General features: G+C 40.0%; 1 protein-coding gene across 1 annotated transcript in view; it reads left to right on the top strand.

The window, feature by feature from the left end:
- LOC306806119 (BEN domain-containing protein 5) overlaps nucleotides 1-27,459 on the top strand; it is a 549,457-nt gene that overhangs the window by 438,341 nt on the left and 83,657 nt on the right. The window contains exon 6 of the mRNA XM_079314569.1: nucleotides 19,341-19,380. Within this exon, the coding sequence (XP_079170695.1) occupies nucleotides 19,341-19,380 (40 nt within the window). The remainder of the gene's footprint in view (nucleotides 1-19,340; nucleotides 19,381-27,459) is intronic.

Raw genomic sequence — 27,459 nt, 5'->3', positions numbered from 1 at the left:
TGCTCAGATGAAAGGCCCTTAGTTTACACTGTTTGATAGGAAATAGTGAATTCTTTTTCTTTATCATACCTGTTTTCAAACTCTGACAGTCTCTAAGTCAGACTTAATGCTACTTGCTTAACATAGATTAGAAGTTATATAAAAGACCAGAAACTGTTCCTCCCACATCAGTGCGAAATATTATGGTTCATTGTTTTGCCCATGCTGATTTATGATTTCACAGCAGTAGCTCCATAAAGCTCTAGAATGGATTTTCACATCATAAAAGCACACTGTTTTGAAATTCTTTGTGTTTTAGGACAATTTAATGAAGTAGCTAAAAATTATTCCAGACTGAAAATGTTTTCTGCAATCAAGAAAAAAAAAAAATTTTGGTACAATATAGGAAAGCTATTAAGAAAAGAAAAAATCAAAACAGATCATTCCTGATCATAGAATGATGCTTCTGGAAAAAGAGGAGCTCAGTGGGAGAGTTTTCCTTTTTCTTTCCTACTCTCCCAAATGCTTGTGATGTGCCCTGCAGTAATGTCACTTTCTTTGTACATTGTGGAACTTTTAGGGGAAATTGAAAAATAATTAAATAATGCTCTCTTTATTACTGAAGAAGATCACATTTTGATTTTGCCAGGCAAATATTTTGAAATAGTGTGGGCCAGGGTCAGTCCTTTATCCCAGGTATTTTAGGGCTTTTATCTATCATTGCAATATCCAGAAATCTTCTACGTGAACTGAGTGTCTACAGCAATAGCCATAACTTGTTTGAGAGAAATTGAAATTTTCTTAACAACAACAATTCTGCTTGGGCTAAGATGCCAGGATATGGTCTTGTTTTTTCCTTTTATTTTTATTAATATCTTAGATTTGGAGAAGCTAGTGGAGTTCACGTGGGGAAGGGGACATCCAGAGCCTGGTACAAAGCTTCTCCTTTGAATGGTCCAAAAAAAACCCTTCAGACCCAAATGGTCCTAAGAAGGAGCTGTCTCTCTTCAAAGCCATATGTGTTTTGTTTCTCTTGAATCTGTAGAGAGCTCCCTGAGGCTTCAAAAGAGAGACAGGGTAGAGGATAACATCCCTCATCCTCCCCATCTCTTGACTCCTCACAATGTTATAGAGAAGCTGCCTCGGGAAGAGCAGCGCTGGAAATCAATATTTGATCAGATCTCCTTGTGTTTATTGACATAAAAGAATATTTCATAGAATCATTGAGGTTGGAAGGGACCTTGGGAGATCATCTAATGGATGCTTAATGCCAATAAGTGTTTTCTAATCCGATTGGTCCTTCTCCATATACAGGAGAGGTAACTGTGGCTGCAGGCAGGGACAGGGCTGCTGCCAGCCTGTGACAGCAGCTCCCAGTGGTGCTGGGACACAAGCACTGCCTGGCAAGCTCAGCACCCACACTGACACTGGAATAACTGCGTTTGGAGCTCAGTGTCCTGGATTTTACATGATATTCACGTGAGGTGCACAGCAAAATTCTTCTGCCCCAATACTGGGGCTTGTCCTGATGTTTGGCAATGCAGAGAACAATTCCATGTAATGAATCGAGGTGGGATCTGACACTGGAGCCATCATGAGGGAAAAATCTTGGTAAAATGGGCACTAATCTTCTATTATCACATTACCTTAGTAAGGACTCTTTCTCCAGCTCTGGAATTCTTGTGCAGCTGTTGTCAAATTTCATACCCAGTTCAGTACCTGGGCGTCTGAAAAACATATTTTATTCTTGCATAAAACCCTCTTTTCATTACTTATTTATTATTACTAACTGGAGATCCTGTTCCAAGAAAGAGATGCATATGCCCACACCCCCCCCCACCATTCTGCTATTTTGAGAGCTTGTTGATATGCAGCTTGCAGGTGGCTCAGGAGGTGACTCATGTCAGTGTTTCTTCTATCTCTAGAAAAGGCCAGTGGCTTCTAACCAGGTTTTGGCTACATCCCTCACACAGCTGCTCAACCCCATTGCTGCTGCAGTATGACCTGAATTCCAGAGTAACCATTTTATTTATTTATTTTTGTCTTGCAAAACTCAGTCATTACTACTATGCTTCTACTGGGAGTAAAACTCTGTATTTTGAGACAATACAATTTCTAAGCAGGGAAGAGACATAATTATTTTTTTTTATTTTTAGGGACTCATAGTATTTCTTGTGACTGTGTTTATATTTGCTTACAAGTAATAATTATAATAGATTGTAATAGTGCTCCTGTAGCACTTAGTCATATTCTAGGTATATTTCTATAAGTACATTACACATTATTGTCTGAATATATCTTCTCTGCAGTCAAAGCTGCATTGCCAGCTTGGGTAGAAATATCCAATCTTCAAACTTTCTTGAGTACATTGGGGGAGTAGCTAGAGCAGAATGGATCTCAGAATGGGCTGGAAAACTTGCTAATATCAGGATAGCATTTCCTCCAACAGGTTACAAATTATACTGTTCTGATGCTGTTGAGAAGGGGGAATAATTCATCTCCCAGAGCTATCACTGCATATTTGTTATCATGTATTGCTATAGATAGGTGATTTCCATAACCCTATTCATACCCCATGGAGTGGAAAAGAGTTTATCAAGGCATCTGTAATGAATATGTGAATGCTGTGGGGAGGGGTGAGACAGGACAGTGCTGAAAACAAAGGAGAAAAATACAAATACTCTAAGCTTTGGATGGTAAAATGCCAAATGATAACAGAATATTACGTGTTTTGTTACCAGAGGTTTTCTATGAGTTGCTTAATATTGGGGAAAGGAATAGATAAGCACATGTGAGGGAACTAGGATGACAAGAAATAAAGCAGAAAATAAAAAAGAAAAGGTTTGAAGAAGCAGAAAGTTGCTTGAAAACTGATTTTATAAAATATGTATAGACACCTTAAGAGATCAAAATGGCTGTGGAAAGTGAAGCTGCAAATTGGGACCTTTCAGGGAGGTTTTTGGACATGCCCAGATTTTCGTGGCTGTTTTCTCATTGCTATGCCATTGCTCAGGAAAAGGCTGCTGGGTGTCCAGCACTCAGACAGGGCTGCTGTGCTTGCACAGTAAATCCAAAATGTCTGACGAGCACTGCTCTGACTGCAGGGAAATAACTGTACATTACAGCCTGCTTTGGAGGATGGGATTGCTTTTTTTCCAATTCATTGAACAAATGTGTTAAAAGAACTAAAATGCGATGCTTTTCTGTTTTACCAAAACTGCAGGGAAATCACGGGTTTTTTTTCCTCTTTCTAGTCATCAACATATTTTCTTTATTCATGTAACAGTAGGTGTCATTTTTCTTTAATTATGCCCAGCTATCATATGTTGCTTTTATTTGTTGAGGATGTTAGTTTCAGGGAAAATAATTTAGACAGTTCCATTTTTCAGGCAACAATACACTAAATCCTGTGCTTACAAATTGCAATTAGATAAGAATTCTTCTTTCCACAATCAAATGTGGCAGTTTCTTACTGGAAAGTAATGATGAATCAAACTTATAGCGTAAAATGGGAAGATCAAAGCATTCAACGAAAATGTAATGAAGAAAATACACTTTTATGGCTTGGCATTTTAAATGTCCTCTGTTATATATCACCGTGGCAGCACACAATGGTCTAAGTCTTTCTTTAGGAATGAATACAGATTAACACAGCCCCATTTTCTCTGCCAGAATTTCCTTCCTCTGATGATGATATTTCTCTTCCCCCCCCACCTCCCCCCACATACATTCCCCTCTCTTCCCACCCTCAGACCTAAAAGTGTTTTAAACATGCTTAGCCCGTCAACAAAGCCTTTGCTAAAGGTTTTTATAGCCTTTGGTAATGACTTCTAATTTATGTGACTAATTATCCTGGGGTAAATAGAGATGAGGTGCTTTAGGATAAGGCTCGTCTGCATGTCTGCTGGAAGCTTGAATAGTGCATTTTATAAAGATACAAAACTCAGCAACTCGATGAAATTAAGGTTGTGACAAAAGACAGGCAAATTCAAAATGAAGGCAAACACTTCTCTTCCTGAGCTGCTGCAGTTGGGTGCAGGAAAGGCACTGATGGCAGGTACTGAAAGGAAACATCACTCCAGATTCTGGAGGTTATTCTGGTCCATGCTGAAACCTGGACAGATTTTACCCATACTGTTTGTACAGATATATTTTCATACAGAATTGCATCATCATTGCTGTCTTCACCATCCACCTTTCTGCATTTGTGTTGCCTTTAAATCCTTGTGGTTATCCATCTATGCCCACCTCACTCTGGTTCATGCCACAGGATAACAGGCAGTGATGTTTGGAACTGTGTATATACATACAGCAAAGGACAATCTGCACAAAAAACTTAGTCTGACACCTCAACTGCACGATGTTCTCCCAGACAGGACAAACTTATGGTGGTAAGAGAGGGAAAGAACAAAAGAAAGAAAATACTGCAGCCTTTTTGCTGAGCTGAGGGATTCAGATTTCCAAAGAGTTCTTGAATTTAGAGCTTGACCTCCACAACACTATGTACAGTAATGCATAAGTACTTTAGGTAGTTCAGTCTCATTTTTGGCATTGATTTGAGGTGTCAGGCTTCTCAGGATGCTTTTCAGAGCCAGGTCTAGTGCTGCTCCAAGCAGAGGGGCTGGGTTCAGACCTGCCCTGCAGTTTGAGAGCTCTCAGCAGCTCCTGCCCAGCCTCACATTTCACAGCTGTGGTCACTTCTCACCTGCCAGGCTGGGCAATGCTTGGCTGTCTCAGATCATGTGGCCATGCCCTCCATCCTTGCTGGACACCTTGCTGAGCTCCTTGAACCTTCTTAGCCCAGGATGTTAGAAAAGGCCACAATTCCAGGATGTGCAAAATGTAAAAAATACAACTTTTATTTAGGAATGTACCCAAAATGCTGCCTTGCTTGCTGAAATTGCTTTTGGAAACATGATGTCTAACTCTTTTAGGAGCCTACCACGCAGTGCTTAAAACACCCAGAGCTAAGTTGCCCAGAGCAGGGAGAATGACAGATTACTCAATTCCCTTTTCAATTACTTAACCACAGGATCATCATTCTACTTCACTCAAATTGTGGTATATTGATTTCTGTTGTGACTCAAAAGATTTTAATTTTTAATAAAAAGTTAGCATGATATTCTCTTTATGTGTATAAATCCAGAATAATCTGCCTTTTGCAGACAGGGTATTTAAATTGAAAGACCCCCTAATATCTGTCATGTTTATATGGAGCTCTCCCTGAGTTCACATAGCCAGCACCCTCTTCTTTGATTCCCCACAGGACAGCAATAACACAAAAGCCTTTGAGGCCTAGATGAGACAATTATAACATAATGAACTTTTAAATTTCAATAACCCTTACTAAAAGTTGCTAAGAAGCTCCCATTGTAAAAATAGAGTTTCAGAATGTAGGCGATGTACAGAGAAACAAAGGAAAAAGTTATCCAAAGCCTTTCTTACCTTTAAAAAAAAAAAAAAAAAAGTATATATATATATATATATATATATATATATATATATGCACCTATTGAGGTGCAGCACCTTGCACCTTGCCAGTGCAGCCCCCTCAGGACAGAGCCCCTTCCCCAGCCATCAGCAGCTCCTAGAAACTCCAGGCCCAGGTAAAAAACTTCCATGCCAGCAATCCCAATAGCAATAAAAAATCTCGAGATGTTTTTCCATTTGACAGCTTCTGTGGAAAAGCTGCACAGTGAAACTTGGCCTGAGGAAATTTCTTGGGGACCTTCTGTACTTTCTGGCACACTTCCCAGGAAGGGACTAATCAGAAAAAGCCATTTTTCACACTTGTTCTTTGGCCTGTCCTCTGTGACCTATTTTCTTGACTAATCCTGTGATTTTTATCCCAGCCTATGCCAAATTGCTTTTGTTTCTGCCTGCTCCTGGCCAGTCCCATGACTCTTAGCTCCCAGGAAGGTTTTGCTCCCAGCAAAATGAGGAATTTTGGGTGGTTCCTCTTGCTCCAAGTGCTCTTCAGAATCAAGGGACAGTATAAGCAACTCCAAAATTCAAGCGCAGCAGCATTTTTTGGATTGCTAAATGAAGGCTTTTGGGCAGCTGAGGTGTTCCCTGGAAGATAAAACACAATCAGGCCAGGCTGTATGTGATGTGAGTTTTGTACTCCTGAAAGCAAAGAGCCCCTTGTGAAAAGCTTTTTGTGATGGTCTGAGTTTTTATTTTGTTGCCAAAAGAGGGAGCCCTCACAGAATTCTCTCTGCTCCAGCAATAGTTTTGCTTTTGGGAACTGCTCTTTAATAAAGCTCTGAATTTTGTTTTTCTTACAAAATTTGAGGCCTTTTAGGTTTAGAATAAGTTTATGGCACAGATAATGTGAGCTGTGAGTTTTGTCCTCTTAGGTTTCTATGACCTCAGAGTACAAAGAGAGAAAATAAGCTTTTCATTTTCAGAATTATTCAGCTGGTTATCATTAAGTGCACAATGCAGCTTCATTAAATACCATATTTTAGCATTCCAGTGTTAGAAATAACAATCCTGCTAAACTGGACAATGCTTGCTAGGCACAGCACTTGTTTTAAATGATTTTGTGTGTTGCAATTTGTGTTTCACATTGCCTTCTGTTTATGTGAGCTGGAATTGTCAAAACCAGTACCTGATTCACCTCTTGGCCACCCCAGAATGATGTTTTTATTCTGAAATACTGAATTAATTCTGAAATTCTGAATGTTTTTGGACAGGTGAGGAGGATCTCTCCAGTCTGCCTGAAGATACAAAATGTAAATTACTGCTGGGTTTATTTGTAATCACTTGTAGAATGTAATCCAATACATTTTGGAGGGGTTTTAAGAATTATGCAACTTGCTACTGATTTTTACCCATGGATTAGGTTCAAAGCAGAAAGAGAATATACTGGCACTTTTATTAGTGTTTACCTGCAGAGGGAAAGCCTTTGTCTTGAGTTCTGTAAGAGACTGCAACAACAAATAATAAGTTTACCATAGAGACTCAGTGAGTGTTGATTCATGGTTCACCCTTACCTCCTTCTGAGCTTGAACTGGTTAAAGGAAACTCTGGCATAAGAAACTGCAAGTATTTTAGCTGATTTCTGCCATCTTTTCTGAACTGGTACTGTTCCCTAGACTAGTTCCCATCTGAAGAATTTATTTTCAATGTAATGGTTCCTCTGGCTCTGTGGCTCCAGTGGCCCATTTGGTATCTCTCTGTTTTGCACAGCAGCTCTCTCTCCCTTTGGGATATAGTCTGACAGTCCAGCCTCTCTAATCTCCCCCAAATCAAAGCAAAACTTGCAAAGCAAAGCAAATAGTTAGCCAACAGGATTTTAAAAAAATACTTTTATTTATGATTTGAGATGTTTTGCCTTGCTATTCTTTTTTTTTTTATGCAAAATCAGAGGCTCCAATCTGATCTGTTTAGTGAGATTTTGATGCTTAAAATCATTCTGAAAAATACATTATTGCCTAAAAATTATTTGGGTGTCTAATTCACTCTGAGGTCAGTCGTTGAAAAATGTTACATCCATTCTCTTAACAAGATCTGGAGTGTGATATAGCAGGATGATTAAATCAGAGCAAAATCCCATTTTAAATGCATATTTCTGATTTGTTGTTAATCAATATTGTGTAAGGGTTGCTGTGGGATTATTGTACCCTAATGGTGGTGAGACTCAGAATAAGTGCAAGGAGTAGATTGGCTGAGATAGGAAGGATCACATTTAGATGATCACTTCTTTTTCTCTTTTCCATTATGTTCTTTTTGTTGTTTTGAACACTATTAGCATTCCCAGTGCACAGAAACACAGGGGAGACTTAGGGCAGCAGATAAGTTGATTGCAATCAAATTACATGATAAAACAGAAAAATAAACCCAGGAACAATTTTAGGCATTTTATTTAAAAAAAAGAACACTCAGAGTTAAGACTGAAATGGCCAAAATGGGTGTTTCTGACATTTTATGGATGTTCTGCATAGGTAGTGTGCCTCCAAATATTGGATGCTCTGATATACCATATGTGCTGCAATTCCTAAGCAATACAGCAGATGTTTTAGGTGATCAATTCAGAACTCACTGGCTTTGTTTAGCTCTCCTCATTCCCAATTTTATATGATGTGAATGTGCCTGTCATCATAAGCAGAGGAACAGTTCCATATTTAAAAATCCGTGCATAATTCAAAGTTGACACAGTAGAAATACTAAAACACTCTCCAACCTAGAAAATCTCATGTTCCTCAGAGTCCAAAACACATAGGTAGGGAAAGCCATGGCCAGCAAAAATTAGCTTTGTGTGGCTTGAATCAGAACTTAACCATTCTTTTGAGTTTAGGTTTATTGTACGAGGCAGATGAAAGCTGACAGTTCTGATTTCTTTGCTGATCAGAGGGCTGGGGGAGCTGCTTTGTTTGCTTATTTGGTTTTAAGAAAAATTTCATCTTGTTTCTTTGTAATCTGCTCCAAAGCCATCTTCCTAATGACACCTTTTTTATCTTCAGTTCTCTTAACACTTTCTCCTCCTCTGGTCCTTGCTTTGCCAATTCCTTGTATGCAAAGTGCCTTTTCTGCCCTAAGATCAGTTTCTCTTTCTTTTTCTTTTTTCTTTTTTTTTTTTTTTTTCCACGGAGCTTTTTAACAGTAATCCCCAATGATTTTACTTAGTTTTCCGCTCATGTGGGCTGGAAATCTATTCAGGCTTCATTAAAAAGCTCATTTGAAAATACTGATTCTATTGTATTGTCTGAACAGTTCAGTTTATTTATTTGGGGATATAAAATACCTGAACTCTCTTTTTTCTTTTTTCTTTTTTCTTTTTTTTTTTTTTTTTTTCAGTTGTAAATTAGCACATACATATTTCTGGTGGCTGAAATAGCAGAGAGACTTTCTTTTGCAGTGGTCTGTGGGCAATAAACTTTTCTCTGGGGAGGCTGGGACTGGAGAGGGCAAAGCTGAGCTGGGCTCCTGCATCTCCTCTGTTACTCAAACCTGCAGGACTGTGGCAAGGGGAGCCACATTTCAGCAGGAAAAATGTTCTCTGTCTTCAGTGCCCAAAAGAAAAATTTAAGCTCACTGAAAACAAGAATGAATCTGACACCTAATTTTGCCACTATAAATTGGAACATTTACATTTGTGTTGGTCTTTCAAAAAGAAAAAAAAAAAACAAAACCAAAAAAGAAAAACAAAAAAATCCCTCTGAAATATTGCTGTCTGACACAATGGAGTTCAAGCTAAGAACAAAGATAAATTTTCCTGGCATTTTCACCTGTGGAAACTTTGTTCACCTTTCCTGCAACTGTGAAATTGATTTGAAATGATGGACTGATGCTTCCTCCTGAGTTATTCCTGACATTCCACAGCTTTTTTGCTAACTGAAAAATAGGTGCTCTTTGGGGAAGCAGATTGCTTTTCATAACAGTGTGTAAATGTTTTTGTAAACATCCAGATAATTAATTTTTAAGGTTAATGCTCAATGGATGTTTGGAAACCTCTTGGATTTCTTCTAAAAACGGAAGAATGTAAATGAGGGCCATGGCAGCAATTAAAATACATAACTATCTATTTCTGAAAAAAATGGAAACTTCAGAGTGAGTCACAAATCACAGCTAAACATCCACATTTCACATTACTCAGAGAAACATATTTTCTGTGCAGCCAAAAGGACAACTGCTTTGCAGTATCTCATGACAGAGTTACCACATCCTTGTTAAATATTTGTTACACGTGAGCAAATCTCAGCCTCAGTCTTGTGGGATCTGGTTCTGAGGGGCAGGATCTGCCCTCAGTGCTTGTCTCACCAGGGGCAGCTGGGGAAACTCAGCCAGACTGAACCCTGAAGCCTCTCCACATTTGTGACACAAAAAATGAGCAGTTTCATGTTAAAATTGGTTAATAGGGCATTTGGTTCCCTTCTCTCTTCCCCTAGGTCCTGGTGCTCAAAGTAGTCCCCAGTTTGCCAGACTTTTCACAAGTGTGTGCTCTGGGTTTTTTAACCATTAGATATACATCAGGTAGCAGGTGTCAGTGAATTGCTTATAGAACAACTGTAAAAGAGAGATAATTTGAACCACTTAGCAATGAGGCTAATGAAATGAGGATTTCAGACCTCTTATCTCTGTTCGGCTGACAGGACAAATGTTGTCCCCTATTTTATTAGTCAGAATAAACTGACATGGACTGAGGAGAGGAGCAAACTTGTAATATCTGGATGGCCTCATTTTCTAAGATGAGATGGATGGTCTCCATTTGAGGCTGCTTTCAGGCAAACTAACTCAGCTCGGTGATTTTGATGAACCAAACTTTTATTTTCTCCTTTAATGTAACATAACATATTATTTATAACATATATAACTCTCTTCAACTGCTGTAAGTGAAAATTCCCCTGCAATGATTTTCACAGTTTAAAGAACCTGGGTGAAGGATTTGGGTTTAAATTGCCAAATTTAAAAACTAAAATAAATCTGTCCCAGTTGAGATGTATAGAGTCAAATGCTGCCTTGGCTCCAGTAGCCTCCCTTTGACTTTTTTAATTGCAATTCTAGAGACACCACCCATTGATTAAACGTGGATTACACCAGGTAGTGTACAAAGGCAGAGTGACCCTGGGAGTGGCTGTAGGGAGTCCCAGAGCTGCCCTGGTAGTCCTGAGGAATTCTGATAGCAGTTGCAGCCTGAATGTTCTTTGTTCCACAAGTTCAGTGGCTCCAGATACTCAGCTGCAGGAATTAGTAATGATTTTGGCACATTTCATAGGGAAGTACAACGACATTACTTCAAAAAAAAAAAAAAAAAAGAGAAAGTGATGGGTCTGTTTGGAAAGTCAAATTGTTCCTTTTACCTTCAGAAGAGCCCACGCTCATTTGTGCCATTTGACTTCTCCAGACAGTGCTGTCATGGGCTGTAATTAAATAGGCAGGTTTTGGAGAATAAAGATTGGGATGCTCTGATTCATTTGTTGAAGTGAATATGACAAGCAGTGGTCTGGTTTTGAAAAAAAAATAATTTTGAGCAATAGAAAAACAAACTCACTGCCATGGATTGTGAAAGGAAACAGACTCAAACTGAAATTAGATGAAAAGCTTGAAATTAGATGAGACCAAAATAGTTGGACATATAAATTTATATATTTGTCCATACATAATAGATCCTAATTTGGCTTTTTGCTGCAATTTTTATCATGTTGCCTTGAGTTATATGCAGTGATTAAGAAACATTACACAATATGTGGGGGTTGGGGAGGGATTTTCAACAATCCTCCTAGTTTAAATGTGAAAACACAGTTATTCCCCCTTCCCTCCTGCCTGTCCCTATTGCAGACAAGTCTTTGGCTGTGGTGATGCCTGAACAAAGCTTGGAGGGCTGGAGTCAGTCACTCTTCCAGTGAAAAATTCTCATGTTTCAGAAATTTTCCCAACATTTTCAGAATCCTAGGTGTTTGGGGTTTTTTTCCCCTCTTCTCCTAGAATTCCATTTTTTCACACACCAATAATGTCTTTGAATCCAAGCCATTCTTCTCCCCACCAGTGTCATGGCTCTATTCTGGCATGAAGACAATTTATTAAACTTAGTATTAGTTGATGTGGAGAGAATAGAAAACTGCTACTAAACTACTAACTGGTAGCTAAGCTGCTTAGGTCAGACATGAATTTTGGAACTTAAGACCTAATTTGAATAAATATTTATTTAGGTATAGATAGCAAAAGAATGTTTGGGAGAAATGATTTGTGGGTTCAGAGCTCAGTTTCAAGGTCCAGATGGGCCAGAGCAGGGACATGAACCCCTGGATTTGTGTCTCCCTTATGATGCAATTACAGGCTCATACAATTGCATGTTTATTTTAAAATTGCCAATTTTGGGGGTTAATCTGTCCTGTCTGTTATCTAAACCAGCCCATAAACAATTGCTGGTCAGTCAATATCCCATTACTGGTATAGGCAGATATGCTTTGTTTCTAATTAAACATTCATTGAACACTGTTGCTTCTCTCCCCCCCACCCCCCAACAAATGGTGAACTTTCAAAGTTCATAATTGCTTTCAGAAATGCTCTCCCTTTCCTTGCTACAACTCAGTGTAAGGAATCACAGCTAAAGAATGGCAAGGCAGTGCCCAAAGGGATCTGTGTCATGGATAGATTTGGGTTGTTAATGGCACTGTGTGGGTTCTGTGCAGGTTTTCCTGCCCTTGTTTACTCTATTTTTCAAGATAAATAAATCTTAAATAGAAGAGTTTATTAGCTCCTGCTGCTTCCTATGTACTTTAAAACATAATCTGTTGTTTGTGGCATTACAATAATCTCTATAGGCGTTAAGTAATTGATGTCACAAGCACAGGATTATAACCACAGCTCTGCAATTTACATAGTAATACAAGAAACTGAAAAACCTGCATGGCAGTGTTTCACCAAAACAAACCCCTTGGAGTGCTGAGTTAAATTGTGGAATGAGTAGATTCTGAGTCCTTGCTATGCAAGTACATTTAAAACATGCACAAGCCACCTTTTTTTTTTAGTGCAGCTAAAAAAAGGCTTGATGCCAATAAGGATGTGAGGCCAGAGCATGGAGAAATGGATCTCTTCTCTTCCTTCATTTCTTGCAGGCTCAGAGCTTTTGGGAAGGAGCAGAACAAAGGTATTGGCTACATCACTTTATTGTCCCTCAGTCAGAAGAGGCTTTCTGCTGTCATAACTTTTATTGGCAAAGTTAAGGACCAGTTCATTCCAAAGCAGCTCCTTCCTGCTGCCTTACTTTCCAGAGAAAGCCAGCATTACCAACTTTCTGCTGTGAGTGTTAATATTACAGTGAACATAGAGGTGCCTCTCTTTGGATTTCTAGTGGTTCACTACGAATCTGGTTATTATTTCATGAGTGCTGCTTATGTCAATAAGGCAATGTATAGATGAAGTACCAGTAGATGTCACTCCAGAATATGTGGAAGAGACCATGAATTTGTGGGGCCCCTAAAGCTGAGAGTGCCCATTGGCAGTGGGAGCTCAGCCTCCCATGGCTTGGGCAATGATCTGCAGCTTTTGGTAGGAACCTGCTCACCTGGGGGCTCCTGTACTGCCACAGGTTATACTGACTGTGTGCTAACACATGGCTTCTCCACCTTTTCTGACCCTTTGTTGTATTAATGCTCATTCTACACAGCTTTGGAGCACAACAGGGCTGTAAGAGCATTATGTGTGGATCTCCTGTTCCTGAGACAAATAGTTAAGGGGGAAGAAGGACAACTCTCAGCTACTTGTTTGGCAGTGCTTGGGGAAAGAAGGAAGGTACCATGCATCATCTTTTGGGAAAGAAATAGGCAAGTGTCAGATATTAAGCAGGACAGTATATGCACTGGAAGAACGAGTAAAGTAGCTTAAAGGTTTGGCACTGTCTGTCATTATTTGGACTTGGTTTTGTTTCTAAACCAGAATTGAGTCACCACATATTGCAGCGATCAAATATCTGCATAGGTCACTGTCAAAATGGTTTAAAATGCTCATTATAGTTCTTAGCATGAGCAATAACATATCCCAAACCACTTTATAAATGTTCTTCCACACCTATATTATCAATAATTGATTCCACAGGGTAGGCTACAGCAGATGCAATTTGCTAAAATCCCAGTCAAGTGTCAACAAGCTGACTGGTTCATTTTATCATTATACCAGGAAACTTTAGCAGCTAATCATAAAGGAAGTACAAAATGTGAGATCTTGTTTCATTATGTGAACAAAAGCCTGTGATTTCAGGATGGAAAGAAAAGATTATTGCTCAGCATCATGTAGGGAAAAAAAGGGTAACTTTAAATCATTGAATTATCAATTTTTACAGGATTCAAATTAGTAGTTTTTTTTATCATTACTTAAATCAAGAGTTTATCTTTGGAGGTAACTCTTGCACTCTGAAGAAAGGAGATACAAGTAGTGAAACTTGCATTTGAGGTAGTTATGAATGCTCACTTTTCCCCCAACATCTTCCTTCATCAAAGCCTTACCTAGAAAATTTATCCAGGTGCTGATCAGCACTGAATAATTCTTAACCTGTCCAACAATAGGTGGCAACCAGAAAGAATGGGGTAGAGCCTTTAACCTGCCCCTCCTGCACATTTTCCGTCCAATGCAAACCATGGTGGTGCCTGTGGGCAGTCACCTTGTGCCACCCAACTGTGCCCAGTTGCACACCTGGGATATCCCTGATCCTTTTCTGAGCTCCTGGGTTCTTTCATGCCACAATGTGAAAGGACAGATTTCCAAAGCACTGATGTTACAGAGTGTGGCAGTCATAAAGCCCTCAGAAATGTGAAATGCACCCTTCAGTACATCCTCAGCTTTATTTGTGATAAGATACACTGGTTTCAATTACTCTTATGTCAACAAAGTTTACAGAAAAAAACCACTAGTTTGAAGTCAAAAAGAAAAGGTGCTATTAGTGACAACTTGTGGCAAAGTTTCCAGGAAAAAAAATTACATCATGGACTTAATTTCAATCTTAAACCCCCTGCACAGTAAATTGAAGGTGGTGAGGGACAGACACATGTTCAAAACACACTCAAATTAGGGGAAAGAAATCAATAGCAGAGACCAGGCTGGGTAAAACACATTTTGGAAGACAAAGTCCTGTTGAGGTCCCAGAGTCAATTCCAGCTTCCTGTGAGGGAGCTGTCAGTGATGGGCAGCCTGGTTTTGGGTTCACTGCAGCAAAAACTGACAGAGCAAAGGCAGTGAAAGGCACAAACCCAAGAGCAGCTCTCTAGAGCTGAAGCTGATCCCAGCTCTGGGCTTAGGAATGTTATATGGAGACTCAGAGCAAGGCAGGAATAGATGCCTTTCTGTCCAGAAGCACCTCTGCTGGCTCCTGGGATGGGGATGGCTGGGAAGCTGAAGGAGCTTCCAGCCTCACGTGTGGAGCAGCTCCTGACTAGCTGCTGCCAGCTCCATCCCCACTCACCTGCACTGCTGGGCACTGGGGCCTTGGAGATGGGGATAGCTTTTGGATCATGGCTGGAGGAGGAGTAGGAAGATGACTTTATAATTGCTTTTTTATCACTCTTTCTGACTATATTGACTTAATACTTGACACAGCTTTGGCTGGCAAGGAAGGCCCAGATACATTCAGAATTAGATATGACGAGGCTCATTCTTACATGAGAAGAAAATCACCGGTTGCTACAGAAACAGCTCCATATCAGTCTCGTGGGGCATCTTTGCATCTGGCTTTTTTTCCCTTCTCTTTTGCTAATCTGTAGATAAGAGTCAAAGCAAGTGCAGCACATCCCACATCTATATAAAAGGTTGGAGGAACTCTGCAGAGAGTAAAGTGTGAAAGAACATCTCATAGATAAGCTAAACTTAAATGAATGAGTTAATTTACACTCCCCTTGCAATTTTTTTCCCAGTTTTGCAACTCTTGCTAAGTTAATTGAGGTGAAAATTAAATGACACCAGTCAGCAAATATTTTAAAGACCTCCAAAACCAAGGAAGAGAAAGGAGGTACTTAGAAAAGAAGTTTCTAAGGAACAGAAAAAATCCGAGTGGTGAGTTAGAATCTGTGTCAAGAAAATTGCATCTTGCAATGGAATAGTAATCCAGACTCACTTTCAGGCAAGTTGTTTAACTTGATAAATTCAGGAATTAGTTAAAAGCAAGTGTACATTATGGGTGAACAGGGACATTCTGCACACTGCAGACCAGCTCACCAGTGACATCCTTCAACTGGTTTCCTAAAATGTAATGAATTCTTGATGCTTAGTAGATTAATATTTATTGAGTGAATCAATGCTTAATTTATTAAAAAATTGCCTTCCTTGTATTTTAATATGATTTATTACTCATCAGTGCTTATTGCATTAATTAAAGATTGTGTTAATTTTGTGGCAGTGAGCACGATCTGCTGCAGGTTTGCTGGGAGCCCTGGTGCACTGCAGGGACTGTGCCTCTGGGTAGTGCCAGCAATGGAAACTGCTCCAGGTGGGAAGCAGAATGAATCACCAGTGGCCTCTTCCTGCCCTTGGGATCTCAAACAGCCAGCAGAGAGGGACAGAGGATGCTGCCCCTTAAGGGCAGGACAGGATTACAGCAGCAGGGATACTGTGATGATGCAGGGAATATTTCTGTTTGGCTCTTATAAATTAGGGCTGATGCAGTGGGGATCATCTTTGTGTCTCTCATGGAATGCCCTTTTGTCAACGTGGGTGAAATCCAGCCTTAGGGACACGGGAAGCTGTCACCACCTTCCCCACAAGGGATGACACTCATTGCATTTCAGTGCTCAGATTGTAAGAAATTCTTGGGACGGTAGGTTGCCTGAAGATTGGGATGGTCCCAAGCATCTCAGCAGGGGCAGGTGTTTGAGAAGTGGAAAATTCCTAAAGGCAGAACAAAAAAAGCCAGACATCTTGTGAGCTGAGTCTTTCAAGAAATCTGTCAAAACAGGGAGAGGGTGATCATGCTGGAGGGGGGCCACAGCTGCAATTTGCATCTTTCACCACTGAAGAAAGAAGCAAATATATAAAGCCCCACAGCCATGATTTTTCTGATTAAATTATTTTATTAATGGGTGTGACATTTGTAATGTCTCTCTCTTTAAATTCAAATACTGCTGTTTTTATAGCTACTCATAAGTGAGTCTGTCTGGGTTTTTTTGTTTAGTTTTTTTTTTTAAATCCATCTAGTTACTAGGCTGCTTGCATCCAGCTGAGCCCTGGAAACAGCAGAGCTAGCCCTGAGATCTCAGAGCAGGCAGGAATTTCTGGAAAGTGATTGTGTCCATAATTAGGGCATTTCTGCATGTTTAAATGCACAACTCTGAAATGCACTGTGCTGTTTGCTTCTCTCCAGGGCTGGGGTGAGTGTACACAAACTCCCCTCGATGAGCTAAATCAGAGAAACCTCCTCAAGGACCAGTGAAGGTCAGAGCTGAGAATTTTTTCCTCTTTCTGTCACCAGGCAGGAACCACCAAGCTCCAGGCTGGAGCACTTGGGTGGAGCCAGTGCCAAGAACCTGGTGGCATTTCAAATCCCTTGCAGCAGTTGGGTGTTAGATGCAAAAGATCAGTGCTGCTCCACTTGAAGTCAGAGAAATAACTTCAGCTTAAAGTTCAACATATACACAAAGATTTCCTGGATCTGGAGTTAATTTGTTTTTTCCAAGGTCAGCTTGAAGGCAGTATTCAAACTGGAAAAACGTTACAAACTGAACATTTGACTTGTAATAATTTCATTTTGTTTCCCATTTGTTTGACCTGTCCTATGTGCTTTTGTTTTCCTGACAAAGCTAAGCTATTCTGGTTTTTTATTTAATATTTATTTTTACCCCATTTAACAGACTCAGATCAGGACTGGGGGCCAGTTGGGCTGCATTTCTTTCTCTTTGTTCCATATCTTTACATTTTCCAAGTTTGTTTGATGCAGGATATTTATATTCCACCTTTTTTCCTAGTGGAGAGGCTTTCATGGAGTATAGGCTTTGGATATATATTTTCTGCTCTAGCTGTTCATTAGATATACAGCATTTGGAGTTCCAGTTGTGCTGAGAAATGTAAGCAAAGCTTTTGGCCCAGTGGGGGCTAAGCTCTGGCATTTCACAGCTTTGTACATATGAATCAGGATTAAGGTGCAGGATCTATAGAAAATTTAGCTCATTAGGAGAAGTTTTGTCTCACGGCTCCCACTGGGAGGTGGGTCCTGTGCTCACACACAATATTTCTTGCTCTGCTTTGCTGCTCCCAGGAAAGGAGGGGGGTGAGCAGGTGGCACAAGGCAGCAGCAGGATATTCTGCTCTCTTTTACCCTGGCACACCTGGAGAAAGGTTTGGCATACACTGGCCCCAGTATTTTACACTAAAGCAAATGTGCTCGAGCACACTGCTGAGGTCATGCTCGAATGACAGCAGAGTTAAGAGAATAAGGAGTGGAAAAAGACAGGTAGGAATTTTCTCTCCAATATATTTTGTGTTGTGCCAGAGGTAAGGAACTGAAGGCGGGGAAAGTTTCAGAAAATTTTTTCCAGCCTGACACCCCACATGCCTTCCCAGCAGGCCAAATTTGCTGTTGTGCCCAACACAGCTCAAGTGTATTCAGTGGATGACCAACTGTGTCCATGCACATCAACCAGTGGAGCTTTACCACAGAGAAATGATGGGTTTGGAAAGGAGTTCCATCAGTCATGATCTCCAAGGAAGAGCACTCAGGGTAGGGAATACCAAGTCAATGTTTCCTCCTCAAGGACTTTCAGCTGTCACATAGGGAATACAGTGAGTGCAGTGATGAGAATTAGATTGGAAGATCAATAGGGCTGACAATAAATGAAAGTAACACAGACATTATTGAGCAAATTAGGAGAGAGAAATTAAACTGGACAGTATAATCTTCAATACCTGCTAGACACACTGATGTTGGGCAAAGTTAGGAAGAAGACAGTAAGTTGGAAAGTGCTATGATGAAAGGGCAGTAACAGTCTGTCTGTGGGATGGGGAAAGCCCTGCTTGTGATGGAAAATTCTCTGCCCACAGAAAAGTGAAAAAAGATGATCATGGTCCAGGAACACCTGGAATTAAGGGGCAAGCTACAGAGAGACAGTGGTGGAGACATCACCTAAGCCTGGGAACATGGAGTAGGCAAAAGCACTGGCTACATGTTATGGGAAAAGGGAACCTCAGATGCACCCCACCAACACAAAGGCTTTGGTGGAATAGCTTGTTCCAGGCCAAAAGAGATCCTTACTTTCTCATAGTGTGGATTTGTTTACCCTGTGAAGGTTTGCAGCCATTCCAGAAACCAGTCCTCCGTGTAAACTTGATTATTTGCCACCATAAATGCATTTTGGTATTTGTACACATATCCAGTGATGATCAGATCTGGCAAGCTTTGGGGTGAGGGATATCCAGTGGCAACGGGATCCATGGGCTGACTGCACTCAGCATGAAAAGAAGCTTTTCTTTTATCAGTCCTGAGTTTGTCTAGATCCTCTTACATGTCTTTGAAAGGTTCACCCCAAGGCAATATAATTGTGTTTGATCACATACAGGCATTGAGTCAGTGATTGATATGAATAAAGAACTTAGAGCTGCTTGTCCTGGTTCCATGTCTTCTTCCCTGTGGAATCAGAAATCACTTTTATAAATATATCGGTCCATCTGTGCTTCCAGCTATCCATTTCATGTATATGTTCCAAAAAAGAAATAGTAACACTTTATAAGTGCAAATAAAAACACATTAAAAGGACTGAGGAAGGGGTTTTTTTTCTCCCTTATAAAGTACACGTGGATCCCTTCCAAAAGAGTTACTGTGAGCCATGTAACTTGTAATTAATCCTGCTGTAAATGTCAGAACACTTACTTTGCAGGTCTAAGCTGACCCACTAAAATTAGTCCCCTTTTAACAATTCCTTTTATAATTTGTTTTTCAGCAGAAACGGCGGCTTGACCTCCTGACAATAACCAGCCCCGGTAAGTGAGCTCTGCCGCGCCGCTCCCTTCTCTTCTCTTAAACACATGGTTGTCTAAATGTGTTTTTTCCCCCGTCTCTGACATGCAAAATGAAAAACACTGTTCCCCAGAAAATCTTTCAGCTAATAACAAGTGACAGCTATATTGTGCTTGGCAAAGCCCCGGGCAGTTATCCGTTCACAGAGCTGCCTCTTCAGACCTTTACTCTATGAATTGGAGTGCTGATATTTCTTTAAGCCTCCTGGGGTTACAGTTAGTGGTATATCTGCAGGGCAGATGCCCTCAAATTCACAAAGTGTGTTCAAGTATCACAGAAGTGCAAGCTTGACTTTCCTTGGTGGCAAATGGGAGCAGTTTGGGCAGTTGGAAGATGGTCACACTCTATGTGTGTGGAAGGAGACACAAGGTCCAGGCTCCGGGCTGAGAACCCCAAAGTGGGTCAGAAAATATTTAGGTAGAATTAAAATGCCTTAAACTATCTGCTTCATTATGGATTTTGCAATGTGCCTGTTGAGGAGATAAACCAAAATTTATTCTTACTGGGAAAGTGTGTGCCTCTGGCAAGACTGAGTTTTGAAGGTCTCAGCCCCGTGGTGGAAATGCAGGTTAGTTCAGTTGAGCTTCTCTGTGACCTCAGCCCTTAAGGCTGGGTGGCTTTTAATGAATTCCTATTTGCCTGGCTCACTTTCTTTCCATTAGCTGCTACAGAAATTTGCTGCCCACCAGCTCCAGATGAAGCCCTGCTCCAATAGTGCCACATTTTGGTTAATTTTGTTCGTTTTTCAGATGTGTGTAGGAATTAAGCTTTCAGGTGGGCTTTAACTGAGACTAATGAATTCTGGCCCTAACTGGTAATCATGTGTTAGCAGAGTGAACAGGTGTTATGGGAAGTGAACAAAATGTGACACACATTTGCTTGGATAACAATTTTCCATCAATAATTGTTCTGACACTCTAAATGTAGATATAATCTGTGACATGGTTTCTCCTTCACTAACCTTGTTAAAATAATAAGAATTAAAATAAGGAGGAGGAACACTTTGTTGGGACAGATGTTTGAGGCTATTGGCAATTGCATCACATTTCTGCATGTTCACTTTTCACGCAGTTTGCAATTATGTTAATGTATGCTCAGGGCACTTGCTGATAAAAGCAACAATACAGTGTGATACAGCTATTGTCACTATTCTAACTCTAACTTCAAGGACAAACATGGCACATTTTTCATCTTCCATATCTTCAGCATTCTCTGTTTCTAGAGGAAAAAGAAAAAATAAAGATCTCTGATCTTGGATAAGGGCACTGAAGTCCACAGGCACTTTTTCAATAAGGGAAAAAGAAGGTTGGGGACCAGAATGACTTAATATGAGACTTTTCTGTAAAACAAACTTATGATACCTTTCTCATAATTTCTGATACAGTATTCACTGTAAAAGGGTTGATTGGATTGAGTTTGTGCATAGGTGTGATCAGTAAGTAGCTGTAGTTTCAGATCTCTTTTTAATAAGGTGATCTACTAAATGAACACAGCAATTAGTTAGAAGGATCTTCAATAACTGTGTAGGTAGGCATACTGCATTAAAAGGGGGGAGGAAGCTTTATATAATGCATACCTTTTCTGAAATGCAAGTTTTACCCTTTGATATTTTACCACAAATATACCATAACTGGATGCATAGGAAAAATATAATACTTGTTCATGATTGCATAATAAAGTGTCTGTAGTTTTACCTTCAGTGAGGCATTCTCAAAAGCAGCTTGGTTCTGGATCAGGCCGAATTTACCAAAAAGCCTACAGCTGAGATTTTTCAAAGAGGTTCAAAGAGTTAGGCACTCAATTCCTTGTAGAATTGGAAAATGTCAGCCTGTGGATTAAAAGGTCTAGTTTCAGCCCTACAAATACAAAAATAAAATAAAATAAATCATAGCCTTGGGGCTTTTATCTGTCTTTGGAGACTGCTACTTTAAAATATTTAATTCTTTGAGTCCTAGCTCTAAGATCTGACATTGACAGTCTGCTTTTACAAAGTCGTGATATCGGTTATGATGGCTGAGATCAGCCATAATCACTGTCAACCCTTAATTTACTGATTCAAATGAGGGGCTGAGCTGTTTAGTTGCACCTGGCAATCCTCTGGGACTTGTTTCTGTTCTCCACCTTGCCGCAGGCAGGCAGCCTTTGCTTTTGGCAGAGGTCACACAGCTTTAGTTGGAGCTGTGAAAGTCCTCTGTGTCCCACAAGGGGTGTCGGCCACCAAAACCCTATTGCTTAATTGTAAGAATAGACAAAGGGCTTCAAAAGAAAAGGTGACCTCTGAGATTTGCACCTCTGTCACAATGAATATCGTCTCTCTTTCTTGTGTGTGTGTGTGAAGATCTTGAGCCAGTTTTTCTACCTTTAGTCAAGAATTGATGGTGATCCACTGCAGATAGTACAACAGCTCTTCTCCATGTGCTACTAAAACGATTTCCAAAAACTCATCAGCCGATTAATGAGGTTAATTTCAAGGTAAAATAATGCCATTAATGTAAGTTAAGTGTTGTTGAGATCCGAGCACTAAAACATTTAAAGAGAGTTTGTGCAATCACAGAAACCTTAATATTATCTCTTGGCAGTCACCCTGCTCCCCATGGCCATGGCTGTTGCATGATTCCCCAGGAATCACCACAGGGTCACAATCTGTGCCTGTTTCTTGGTCCCTAGTCCCAGCGCTGCCTCCTGCCCTGCTCCCCATGGCTTCCAACCCCCAAGCAGAGTGTGCTAGGCCTCCTGACACCTGGCTGAACAGGTTCTGCCCTTAAAGCACGTCTGTATGTTAAACTGAACAAGCACAGACCTTTAATCTATACTCTGGACTGAGAGAAGTCTGAGCAAAAGTGAAAAAAATGAAAGAACAGGAAGAAACACAGATGGTTGGAGCTGCAGCTCCAGCTACACGTTTGTATGCAACATGCAGGGCTCACCTCTTCCAGCACCCTAATGAAGCAGGCACGGAAAGCTCCACACTGTGCCCCAAACTGGAGGAAGTCTTTGCTTTGCTGTGGATCTCCAGAAACAGCCAGACACAAATGATGCATAAGCTGGGAACAAGCCAGACTCCCTCGTGCTCCAATATATTCCTTTGAAGTAACTGACACCCCTGTAAAATGTGGAGGGGAGTTCACTGCTCTGCCTTGCTGCTGAGTAGCTGGAGAATGTTAAGTTAAATTCATCAATGCTCTCGCCACACTCCTTTCTTCCTGCCCCTTGACATGTGAGGTACAATTAGAGTGCAGCTGTACAGTTCAGGGTGCCCGAGTCAGAGCTGATGTGCGCAGTGGGGTGGGGGAAGGATGTTAAAAATTCATTAGGAGCTGGCAGGGACATGCTGGCAGGGAGTGGGACATAATGAGATTTAAGTTTTGGTAATTTAAATTTTCTTTAAAGCCAGCTTTACCTCTGAATTGGATCCAAAATATTTCCTTAACGCTATTCCAGTTGTCTTTGAGGTTTAGGACCAAAGCTTGAGGTAGTTTAATTTGGCCTTGTTGCACAAAGGAGATGAGGATCTGCCCTTCATTTCTCTGTGATCATGTTCTAGTAGCACTTTGAACACGCACATGCAATCACATCACATTTTGTGGTAACCACTCAACAGCTGCAAATAAGATACCCCTGTTTCCATAGCTTTTCCATGGAGACACAGCTTTTTGCATCTCCTGTGTTTATGATAATAATACAGCTTTCCAATTTCTCTTCTCAGTAAGGTAAGTTCCTCTCCCACTGAAGTATTTTTTAATTATTGATACCATAAATGGAAGTGTGTTGGAAACTATTGGCTTTGAAAATAGCTAACATGTGATATTATCCAAGAACCATCAGGAAAATTCTTTTGAAATTCTCTTTGATTCAGCCATCCTCAGGGCTTTATCCTTCTCTACCAGTCTCTCTACTGCCAATTTAAAATAACATTCTCTTGAAATCAGTGCAATGTCAGGAGAAATTCATCAGCACAGTAGGTGCATGTTTCCCAGATGTATATAAACCTACTACATTTGGCAGCAGTAAATTGATTGCATTTAAAAAACTTGGGGTAGTTGAATATTCCATAGTGTCCAGCTTGGCTAAAGCACAGAATATAAAGTAATTTTTTAAAGTTTCTTTCAGCTCTGTTTTAGATGAAAAAAATATAAATGCTGACTCCTGGCTTTTGATTTACTCGGATTTTCCTAATGTCTAAACCACATCCCAGTTTTACATGCAGGGACAGAGTAAAATAATCCTAATCTCCATTGAGATTTGATCAGAAATATTAATGGTTTGTGTGTGCTTCCTCCTAATATTCAAGCTCTTACACTTTTAAACAGGGAAAAAAGCTTGACTTTAGAAGTATTTATCAGTCTGATCTATGTGGTGAAATATTGTGCCCCCTTTAATATCATCAGTGCTGCATGCTCTAAAAATGTCTCCATTTCATTAATTTGTGATATACTGCTACTCTGAATTCTTTTAAGGTGGCTTTAGCTTCTGCCATACATATTTTACTGCTTTAAATTATAGATATAGGACTGTTGCCTAGTTAATTTCCTCTGGTTAGGAAAATATATTTCTGCTCTCCTGGCATTGCATAAAGTGATATGTGGGATTTGCTATATTTTTTAGCTGATTAAGTTTTGCATTTCTACATATTACTGCTTATGAGACCTCAAGTAAAAGTATGTAAAGGAAGAACAAGTTTTATAGTATATTTCAAAGTTTCATTTAACTATAAATTCCACCACTAAGCCCTGCTACAAGACTTTTCCATTACCTTCCTGGATAGTCTGGCTATCAACTTCTTTCTAATTGAAGCATGAAAATAATATGAACTCAAAGTCATGAAGCTATAAGACAGGTATTAGTAAAAATGATACCAACTAATAGAATGTGACAGAAAGTTGTTTGCTGCTAAAACTCGGGGACTTCTTTTTTTTTTTTTTTTTTTTTTGCAAGTCCTTATTAATTAATAGCACATTGATTTTGGTCTGAGTATATGTCAAAGGATGGCATTGAAGATTTTAAACAGCCCAACATAACCACGGCTCATGTTTGTTAGTGAAGCTTTGCATGCTCTTTTACTTGCAAAGCTGGTGGAAAAAAGAAATTACTTAGAATTCCAGTAATAATTGACTCTTTTAATGCTCAGTGAATTATTTCCCATATCACTGGGTATTAATCCACCTATTTGCCCACAATATGAGATAACCAGGGGAGTCAGAATCTCAGCAAGGCAATAGACCCCAACTGGTTTGTCTGAACCCACAGTACAAGAATTTCCCTACCATAGAAATAAAATATAAATGCTAAAATCTCAGTTCAAAGTGGAATTCCCATGTTGTCTGTGTTAGCTGAGCCATAAAACTACAGGAAGAAGTTTGTTCCAGACTTGATGAAACTTTAGCAAGATGATTGCACTAACAGAGAGCAGAAGGAAGACGTGGACTCTTTTTACTCTTTTTGTGCCATTAGGTGGCTTCAGCTGTCCTGAGGCTAATTAGAAAATTTTACTATATCCAATTTCTCATCTTTACAGTATCTGCAGAGCTGTAAGAATTTCCATTTGCTGTGATAAGGAGAAATAATATTGTTACTTGTAATTGCTCATTCATACAGATCAGTACCTTCTTAATTCTCAGTTTTACCTCTGCATTTGTGAGAATAATAATTGCAGAGATGCCTCCTGCTCCAATTCCCTTTTCCCTTCCCTTACACATGTCCCAAGAGAATAAGTCCTCCCTGATCTTTCTGCCTGTCCCCTGACCTATCTCCACCTGTGTCCCCAAAGATTGCCCACATCCATCTCAAATATCCCAGTTCTGTGTTTTACTGAAATGACACTTTCTTGATTCAACAATGAAACCAGAACTTTATCCCCATTTGCTTGTAGAATGTTTACTTTCAGTAAGGCTGTTTCATCCCCACCTTTGCATTTAAAAAAGTGACCTTTTTTTGGATACATGTAGAAGAAGTGATATTTGCAAAACCAAAATAAGACTGAAGAGATGATATTCTAAAGGCTAATCCATTACTTTTGAAGAAAAATATCAAGCTTTACCACAATCCCTTATTATTATTCTGGGTCACCATGGTGTTTCCATGCACCTTGGCATGTCCCTTTAATTGGATCCTTACATGGGAAGGTCCAGCACAGTTGCATTGAAAGCTGACATTTCTAACTAACTGACCTTTTCAGGCCCAGTGACACTCCTATAATGATTATCCTCTAGCATTGTTTGGACACAATACCACATACTTCACAGCACATAAAGAATATGTTCTTTGAGAACTATTCAAAATGCCCAGTCTCAAGTTAGCAAAATGAGAAAATTGGGTGCAAACATTCATCAGAGTGTTATTGTGCAGGTATCGATTTGAATGCCCTTTCATTTCTCTGGGAAAAAGTGTTGTATTATAGAGCTCTAAATTAACTTCTGTTCTGTTTTTTTCCCCCAGTAAGTATAAAAAGGTCAAATTCATTCATAAGGCTGAATAGATTTGCAGGATATAAGCAATAAGATAGCAATCAACCTTCAAATAACCTTTAAAGAGACAGTATCTTTTCTTATGAACAGTAATTGATCTGCTCATTAAGTCACCAGGTACTCTTTGGGGCTCACCTGGGCAAAAATGTGTAAGACCTGTGACGAAAGGATATCAGCTGCAGCAAAACAGAACAAATCCTCACGTGGAAATCTGAATATTGTGCAGGTTTTGAGGGCTGGGAAGTTGATGAGACGATTGATATTGCAACATGAATTCCTTGACTTCACTGTTATAAGGGTGAGTGGAAAAGATGTTGAAAAGACCTCAAAGTGTGAATTTGGTATTTGTGAGGACAACAGTCATGGCATGTTCATACTGTCTGAAACCTGGACACATTTTCAACTTCCCTTTTAGATTTAGTGGCTAATGTGACCAGTGATCACTGTCACATATAGGGGACCCTGTGCTACACATGGGATATGGCCTGGCACCCTTCTTCTGTTAAATTCAGTCAGGTTGTCAAATAATGGCTTTCTGTGCACCATGAGGACTCTGGGGTTGTGGGAGTGTTAATAATCTCTGCTGCACAGACACAAATCCCATGTGCAGGTTGTTGCAGCACTGACTCCCTGGGTGCTGCCTCCTGCCACCCCCAGCCCTGGGCTGTGGCTCTGCAGCTCTCCTGTGTAAGCTGGAGCTGCTGAAGGACTGCTGGGAACTTCTTCAAGGGAACAGTTCCTAGCCAGAGACTCCCTCAAAGCGCCAGGATTGCCAATTTCAGATAGCAATCAGAAGATTAGTGTTCTGACCATGTCCATATTTCATTTCTGCATGTAAATCCACGTTGTGTTTTTAGTATTATTTTTATGAATTGCACACAGGCTGAGGACTATCTGTGCATAATTGATTACAATGAGTTGTCTTGGTTCTTATCTTTGATCAGAATTTTCAGAAGCAGCAAGTATCCCAGGTGACAAGGCTTTTTATGCTGTAAATGTTTGCACATAATACTTTCTGTTTTACTTCACAATGTGCAGAATGAGCATCTCATTCCTTTAGAGGGACTGAAAAGGAGCAAGTCTGTGCACAGGTGTATTGTGCTTCTCTTTTTGTGTAAGCTCAGGGAAAACTTAAAATAGAAACTTATTTTTTCTTATAAACCCCTTATTTCTTCAGTATCAGATGTTTTTAAAAAGGATGGAAAGTTTCCTTCCTTTTTAATGAAATTTTAATTTTCAAGGTCACCTGTCACTCTTCACTTAGGCACATTTCTTCTTGCTGAGTGACTTGAATTAGACTAAGTAGAAGTCAGTGTATTAAATATCTAGAAGGCAGCAGAGGATTATATTGACACTACAAAATAGAACACAATGCAGAAATGCATGAGCCAGCAGAGCCCTGAACAGCTGTGCTGCAGCCTCACCAGTCTGGGGACAGATGCCTCCAAGCCCCATTTCTTGGGTGCTGTACTAGAGACAGAAAAGCCCCAAGTCCTTTTTTTCCACTGGCTTTAGGGTGCTGTGATTCCAGTGCAGCAGAATTGCACCTGGGCCTGAACCTCAGCTTGTGTCTTTTTT

Source organism: Erithacus rubecula (assembly GCF_903797595.1).
Source record: "Erithacus rubecula genome assembly, chromosome: 10".
Classification (NCBI taxonomy): domain Eukaryota; kingdom Metazoa; phylum Chordata; class Aves; order Passeriformes; family Muscicapidae; genus Erithacus; species Erithacus rubecula.
Note: the sequence above shows the minus strand (reverse complement) of the source record. Positions and strands in the feature narration are given on the sequence as shown.